Here is an 8,647-nt window from a genome sequence, read left to right on the forward strand (position 1 = left end):
CAGAGTAGATTTAGCACAATTCTTAAAGGCCCTAGGATTTTCAGAATGGTCAGTGAGCATTGGCTTCAATTTAAAGTCACCAGCTGCATTAGTCCCCAACAAGAGAGTCAGCCTGTCCCTGGAAGCTTGGAAAGCAGGCATTGACTTTTCTTCTCTAGCTATGGAAGTTTTAGATGGCACCTTCTTCAGATATAGGGCTGTTTCATCTACATTGAAAATCTGTTGCTTGTGGAGTTACCTTCATCAACTATCTTAGCTAGATCTTCGGGGTAGCTTGCTGCAGCTTTTAGATTAGCACTTGCTGCTTCACCTTGCAGTTTTATATCATGGAGATGGCTTCTTTCCTTAAACTTCAGGAATCAACCTTTGCTAGCGTCAAACTTTTCTTCTGCAGCTTCCTCACCTCTATCAGCCCTCATAGGATTGAAGAGACTGAAAGCCTTCCTCCATATTAGGCTTTGGTTTCAGATAATGTAGTGGCTGGTTTGATCTTCTATCCAGACCACTTTCTCCATATCAGCAGTAATGCTGTTTCATTTTCTTATCATTCATGTGTTCACTGGAGTAGAACTTTTAATTTCCTTCAAGAACTTCTTTGCATTCTTGTTTGGTGCAGGAGGCCTAGTGTTTAGCCTATCTCAGCTTTTGACATGCCTTCCTCACTAAGCTTAATCATTTCTAGCATTTGAAATGAAGTGAGCAACATGCAATTTTTCCTTTCACCTGAACGCTTACAGACCATTGTAGGGTTATTAATTAGCCTAATTTCAATATTGTTGTGTCTCAGGGGACAAGGAGTCCTGAAAAGAGGGAGAGAGACAGGAGAATAGGGTCAGTGGAGCAGTCAGAACACACACATTATTTATCGATTAAGTTTGCTGTCTTACGGGTACGCAGTCTGTGGCATCCGGAAACAATTTCAATAGTAATATCAAAGATCACTGATCACAGAACACCATAATGGATATAATAATAATGAAAAAGTTTTAAATATTCTAAGAATTACCAAGATGTGACACAGAGACACAACATGAGCACATGCTGTTGGAAAAATGGCACCAATAGACTTTCTCGACACAGGGTTGCCACAAAGCTTCAATTTGTAAAAAAAAAAACACAGTATCTGCAAAGCACAATCAAGTGAAGCACAATAAAACAGGTATGCCTGCATAGTGTTTCCCCCTTATCCATGGTTTCACTTTCCATGGTTTCTATCACCCTTAGTTAACTAAGGTCCAAAAATATGAAATGGAAAATTCCAGAAATAAACAACCCATAAGTTTTGAATTACACAGCATTCTGAGTAGTGTGATGAAATTTTGCACCATCATGCTCCATCCTGCCTGGGATGTGAATTATCCCTTTGTCTAGCATATCAATGCTGTATACTCTACCCACTCATTAGTCCCTTAGTAACTGTCTTGGTTATCAATTGCTATGGTATCATAGTACGTGTGTTCAGTAACCCTTATTTTATTGCATAATGGCCCCAAAACACAAGAGTAGGGATGCTGTCATATTATTATAATTATTCTATTTTATTATTAGTTACTGTTGTTAATCTCTTACTGTACCTGATTTATAAATTAACCTTTATGACAGGCATGCATGTATAGAAAAAAACATGCATAGTGTTCAGTACTACCCGAGGTTTCAGGCATCCACTGGGGGTCTTGGAATGTGTCCCCCAGGGATAGGGAGGACTACTGTATGGTACTTTGTAGTGGTAGTATCCAGGTCAGCCTTGGTGAGGGGAAAGCCCTGCATATAAAGCCATCCCAGGCACCATGGCCACGTTGTTTATGAGCCCATAAACAATGAGCAAGCATTTGAGTAGCTGGAGAAAGAGGCTAACCATTTGGTGGCCAGGTGATAAATTAAGAGCCTCCTCTCTAGTAAAGGTCTTTTGATAAACATTCATATGAGACCCAAATATTCTAATAATCTAGTCTCATTCCAAGAAGTTCATCTACATACATTTTCCCTAAAATTTCTTCACACCAACTCTTATTTTTTTCCAAGTCTTGGCCTCGCAGCCAAACATTTAGCCCCTGCCCATGATTATGCCTCAGGCCATCATTCCTGTTAGGAAAAGTGAGAAAAATAGATACTATTAATATTTACAGTTTTTTACACTGGGAGGCTTTTCCTTCCCCATTGTTCCTCAGGACTGTACCTGAATGGAGCTTCAGTGCCCCAGCTGTCCACATCTGGATTCAGAGCACTCTGTGAATCTTTCTCATATCTTTTTCTTTACAGCCTTCATATAAATGTATCTATTCTGTCCCTTGTCAAGAAAATGACGCCTTAACTAAGATTATATATGATTTGATTGTTACCATAGAGATGTGGAAGGAGTTTTAAAATACATGGTACTTAATTTAATCTTTAATATTATTTTTCTAATTTGCAGTTTCTGTAACCTAACAGCTATATTTGCAATAGAGACCGTTGGAGCGATTCCCAGGTAATGAGCAGTACCCATTAGGCTTTAATAAGAGAATTTCTAAAAGACATGAGTGGCAGCTAAAAACAGAGCCTGTGCCATTGCTCTTCAGGGTCCCCCAACCTAAATCCTCTCATAAAAATATTATTATATGGTATATAATGGAAATGAACACTCAAAACAAAACAAAAAAACTTATATGATGTGTTCATTGCAAAATCAATGGCTTTTATATGTCTATGCTTAGATTTTTTTCACTATCTATGAAATCTGTCTTCCTGAATGACAGAAGCTTGCTATTTTGCTTCTGCCCTACATAGACATCCTAAAAGTTGTATGTGTGTATTATACCAGGGATACAGCAGGAAGGAATTCCTGAGAACTGCTACAGCAGCAAGAGTCCCCTTTTGTTCCATCCTACTCAAAGCTACTGTCTTCCTATCAAACATGTCTTTCAACTCCGCCTACAGAAGGCAGCAGTGGGGCTTGGGAAGGGACGGTAGCTGTGCCCTCCGCTCTGAGCCTGAGTCCCCTCTCAACCACGACCATCATGCCGACCATCATGCCGACGCATGCAGGACACAGCTGGTGAAGGCATTTCCCTGGACTCAGAAACACCTCAGAAAATGCTCTTGTTACTCTGTTCCCTTGCAGAACAGAGTGCAAAGTCTTAATACTGAAGTTAGCACCTTAAATGACTTTGCTTCTCTGCCCTGGGCCTGGTGTTTGGGATTTGGGTTTATTTTGTAAAATGTTAAACAAAAGTGGACGAAAAACAATTAAGTTGCTCATGGCCCTGCCATAGGTATTACTGACTCCAGGGTTTTTTTGTGCTAATGGAAGGTTAGTGTTGTGAATAATCTGCAAATGAGATAAACCAAGAGTTGTTTCCAGGTAACTTTGGGAAATGCATATAGCCTTTTGCAGTGACTTCTCTTCCTCATTAGGCTGGTATATTTGATTTAGGTGAATGCTAAGGTACGTCCACCCAAGTACCCACTGGCAGGAGAGGGAGTTGAGTGAGTTAGGGAGGAGAAAGAGCAAAGGAGGAGGATGTCACCTATCCCCCTCTCACCTGCCAGCAGCCAAGGACTACGGGCACAGCATAGGGGATGATCCATTAGGTTAGTGAGTTTAGCTTAGCCTCTGTTAACACCTGGGCCCTGAAGGCTAGCTGGGGGTGAATACCGCCTAGTAAGGCAGCGCTTTTCATGAACAGTGACTGGAGATCAGTTTGTAGGAGCCAGAGAGCTTGGTACTCCCTCGCTTCTAGTCCAGGCCACAACTCCTCCACCACTTTCCAAATTTCCCATTTTGCCCTCTGGAATTGCCACCACTTAACCAACAAACTCGCCTAAATCCTCAAGTGTCCTCTGAGCCCTCCCTCTATCTCTGTAAGGAAAGCAGGATCTCCCCTGGGGACACTGCCTCCCCTCAGCCCTCTCTAGTAATGCAGTTTTCACACACACACACACACACACACACACACACACACACACACACACACACTCACACACACACACACACACTCACACACACACACACACACACACACACACACACACACACACACACAGGCACCTCAGGGCTCTGGTATCACTTCCAGAGCATTATTTATCCTCATTCTTATAAAACAAAACAAAACAAAAAATCCGAACAAAACATACCCAGACCCTCTGAGGTCGTGGCATGTGCTACAGGCCCGGCTCTCTCTGTCTTGGTTGCTATGTCTTCTCCAAACTCCACTTTGTTAATTGGCGACTGTGGCCCCATCACACTGTTTTCCTCTGCACGTCAAGCCCCAACATCAGTGTCCTCATCCAGGATCCAACATCATGGCCTTTCCTCCTCCTTGGTGACCTCCTCTACTGCAGTTCAGCCATCCACTCCAATAGTCACACCTTGGACACTGTCATTACTCGAACTTGTCTACTTCCAGAACCCATCAGTGCAGACATCCCATTCTCTGAGCAGGAGTTCCTGTCCTTCCAGCTTGTTCATTCCACTGTGCCCACTACGACCCTTCTTCAACCTCACTGGGGATCACCACCTCTACTTTCAATCCCTTTTTTTTACTTTCCTTTTCTTTACATTTCAAAATCCATAATTTCAATAACACCAGTACTCCCTTACCCCTCTGGGACTTCCTGCAGAGGGCAAATCCCCAGCTACCTACTCTCTCTGTGACTGCACAGCCCAGTTGCCCAACAGGGCAGATTGGTCACCAGCTTTAAGCAGGCCACCAAATTGCCTGGGAATCTTACTCTGGTCAACCAATGCTTACTTATACTCTGTAACAACTATTTAAGACTTTATCTAATTAGCTGACCTGCTTTCCTTAACAATCATCACATGAGCTTGTTTTCACTTTTACAGAGAAATTGGGAACTCTCTCTACTCCTGATTCCCAACATAAAATCTACTAACACCCATCCTGCCTCCTTCCACCCTGTTACAAAAAAGGAAATGGTATTCCTCCTCTTTAAATATAATTCTTCCACCTGTGCTTTATGCTCTATCCCTTCCCGTTTTCTAAGGAAGATTTCAAATCAATTATTCCTTCTTTCTTCTGTATCTTCAGCTTTCCCTCTCAGCTAGATCCCTCCAATAGGTTAATAACCCTCAGGTTTCTCCTCTGTAGGACAAAACTTCTCAAAAGTCTTGTCTATACTAACAGTCTCCATTTCCCTGTAAGCAGCCCGCTTTCTACATTCCATCCAGTCTGGTTTCTATCTTATCACTCCACCAATCAGTTCTCATTAGAATAGCTTTGGCCTATATTGAGCTAATAAGATATTTTTCAGTCTTATTTTATTTGATCTTTCATAGCATTGACTCTTCCTTTGGCTGTTGTATCATTCTATTGGTTTTCGTAGATGTCTATAGCCACTCCCCCTCTCTCTCTAGTAAGGAGGGCCTCCCCTTCTTCACCAGCTATTAAATGTTGACCTCCTCTAGGCTTAGGCCTGTCTTCTGAAGTCCTCACTCTGGCAAGCTCATCTATAGCCATGACTTCAATTAGCATCTATACGCACATGACTCTCAAATCATATCTCTATCCCAGAGCCATACGTCCCACTGTCTACTTACCCGCTTCTCTTAGATGTCTTAAGGACCAGTTAAACTAGACATGTCTAAACGCTATCTTACCACCCACTCCCCTACCCCATCATTCGTCCCATCTTAAAACTAATCCACCAGGGTAATTTCATCTAGCCATATAGATTGTTCTTGCACAGCTCCAAGAGAATCCACTCATATAGGCTATGATGGGAATGGGAATCACTAACTACCCTCTGGAGTTGTGGTCCTGTTTTCCAATGTTCCCTTTCCCAGACTAGGACTCAAAAACCTAAAATTCACATTCATTTCATTTCATATTCTCTCTCTCTCTCTCTCTCTCTCTCTCTCTCTCTCTCTCTCTCTCTCTCTCTCTCTCTCATCCCAATCATCACTGGCTCCTATTCATTTAATCTCTAAATAGTCTTGAATGGATCCACTTCTTATTAACTCCATCCAAGCTACCATTATTTCTGCAATAGACCTAACTGATTGCCCCTCATCCATTCCTATTTTCTTCTAATTCATTCTCCTCACTAGAGTATTTTTTTTAAATTCTAATTTTAGTAGCTTGGAACTACTAAGTTTCTTTCTCTAAAATTAAAACTCCTTAACGTGGCCTACAAGGCCTTGCATGATCTCACCCCTACCTACTTCTCTAGTCTCATCTTGGATCATGTCCCCCACATTTTCCCAGCTCCAGACCCACCAGCCTTCTCCCAGTCCCCATCCCTCTCCACACTCGGTCTCATTGCAGGACTTTTGCACATGCTATTTCCTCTATTGGGAAACTCCTCCTTCCCTTCTTTACCTGCTTAACTTTACCAACTGCACTTCTTTTTATTCTTCAGATTTTGAAATGATGATCTTTTGCCCATGAAGGCATTTCTTGATCCATTCACCATGTTAAATCCTGCTATAGTAGTAAGCTTTTGTTGCGTTGCATATCTTTCCTTCTTAGTTCTTACCAGTTGCAATTTTATATTTATTTGCTCATTATTTGATTAACTATGTCCCCACTAAAATGAAAGTTCCCCAAGGAACTTTCTGTTCCTTGTCTGTTTTTATTCATCATTGTGTTCCCAGCACCTTGCACAATTCCTGGCAGATATCTAGATGGTTAAGTGATTTAATAAAGTTCTAAGAAGGAAATCATTCACTGGAGCCAGATTAAGTTGATAGCCACAGAGGAGAAAGGTCAGGCAATGGGGACTGGAGACCTGGGGAAACACTGAAAACGAATAATTATGGATTAAAAGGGAACTAAAAACTGTCAGATACAGGACACCAAATAGAAAACAGCACAGTGTCTGGCTTAAGAAACCAGTCCACTCTGACGGGAGGTACCCCTGCAGAGTCCCAGGTGGAGAGGCAGATGTCTGGCACCCACCTGAGAGTAGCATCGGATAAATGGTGTATACACACACACACACACACACACCCTACGTAGTTGACCCTCAGGTACCTCAAATTCGATATGCATGAAAGTAAGCCAACCATATTTACACACACCCTCAACAAAGTGCTCTTCCCTCTGAATTCCCCATTTCAGTGAATGGTAACACAGTCCTCCCAGTAATCCAACCCCAAAACTTGGGAGATATCCTTTATTCCTTCATATTTCTCAAACCCCCCATCTTAACAATCACCAAGACCAAGCCAATCTAACTTCTAAATATATCTTAGATCTACCCACTTCTCTCCATTTCTTCAGCCAACAATTTTGTTAAGACCATCATCATAGCTTACCTGGATTGTCACAACTACCTCATAACTGGTTTCTCTGCCTTCACAGCTATGCTTCCCTTCCATCTATTCTTCACACTACCATCAGAATCATCCTTCTAAAATGTCAATCCTATACCATACCTCAGAAACTCCCTCTTGCCTTTAAGCTAAAAGCCACACTCTCTCCTCTGGCTCCTGCCCACCCCTCATTCCTCATTTCTCACTGCTCCAACTGGACCTGAGCCTGGTTATACCATACTAGTTTCAGTTCTATAATGTCTAGGAGTGGCCTTGAGGTTTTCTCATGCTTCCATGCCTTTGTATATATATCTCCCTTTGCTCAAAACACTGTCCCAGCTAATTTCTCCTCCCACTCCTTCTCATAGCAAGCTAACTCCTACCCACACTCAATGCAAGGGTCCTCTCCCCTGGAAGGCCTTCCATGATGGTGGCTCCCACAAAACTTTAAGCTTCCTTGTCTGATTATGTTGATCACACTCTCTAGTTTCCTCCCTGGTCAGCCTCAAACACTAAGAGGTAAACACTTTGAGGGTAGATGTCATGTGTTATTAATCATCTTGTCTTTGTTCTCTGTCGATGGCTTAGTAACTAGCTATTCAAAAGTTGTTTGACTACGTAAATTAACAACCAGAGTGTGAAAGATGACTTCTAAAGACTTTTTTTTTTTTAATCTTATTTCAGTCCAAGTGCCTACCTGGTAGCTGCTTTCCTCTTTATCCTGATGCTACTGGTCTTGACTCTTCTTGTTTTGAGCTACTTCCGGTATATGAATATTTATAGACAACATATTTATGAACCACTTCACAAACCTCCAAAACCAAAGGAAAGTTAGGAAAACTGAAAGTTTGATTATATGAATACATGTATGTAGAGGGAGTTTGCAGATATACTTATATTAAGAGTATAACTATTTGACCAAGAAATACTAAATATAAGTTTCATATATCACCAAATTTAAGAAAAATGTTCTTAAATTATCCCAAAATAGAAATATTTTCATATATATAGTGTGTTATTAAACTAATCCTTAATATGTTTGCATTCATTTTAAAGGTACTCTATATACTCTTACATGGCATTAAAAAAAAAACAACTAAATTTGGCTATTACAATCCCTCCTAAGAATGAAAGTAAATTTTTGAAAATGTATAAATGTGTCAAATATTATTATTTTGCACAGAACTTTTCATATGAAACTTTATATGGCTATAGTTAATTTATGTATAAATGACTTAATAAAAATGTGTGGATTTAAATAATTTGTCTTAAACAGATTTCACAAGTTTTTCTACTGGTAGAGTCACATATGAAATGTAAAGCTTATATTAAGAATGAATAGCTGATGTTCTAAATTTTAATTCTAATTGTTAAAATTTGATTTTGAGACTCAAA

General features: G+C 40.7%; 1 protein-coding gene across 1 annotated transcript in view; it reads left to right on the plus strand.

Annotated features, from left to right (window-relative positions):
- CATSPERE (catsper channel auxiliary subunit epsilon) overlaps nucleotides 1–8,321 on the plus strand; it is a 110,296-nt gene extending 101,975 nt beyond the window's left edge. The window contains exons 21-22 of the mRNA XM_012751298.3: nucleotides 2,414–2,467; nucleotides 7,937–8,321. Coding sequence (XP_012606752.2) covers nucleotides 2,414–2,467; nucleotides 7,937–8,087 — 205 coding nt within the window. The 3' untranslated portion in view covers nucleotides 8,088–8,321. The remainder of the gene's footprint in view (nucleotides 1–2,413; nucleotides 2,468–7,936) is intronic.
- Nucleotides 8,322–8,647: the final 326 nt, after the last annotated feature.

This window comes from Microcebus murinus, chromosome 19 (assembly GCF_040939455.1).
Source record: "Microcebus murinus isolate Inina chromosome 19, M.murinus_Inina_mat1.0, whole genome shotgun sequence".
NCBI lineage: Eukaryota > Metazoa > Chordata > Mammalia > Primates > Cheirogaleidae > Microcebus > Microcebus murinus.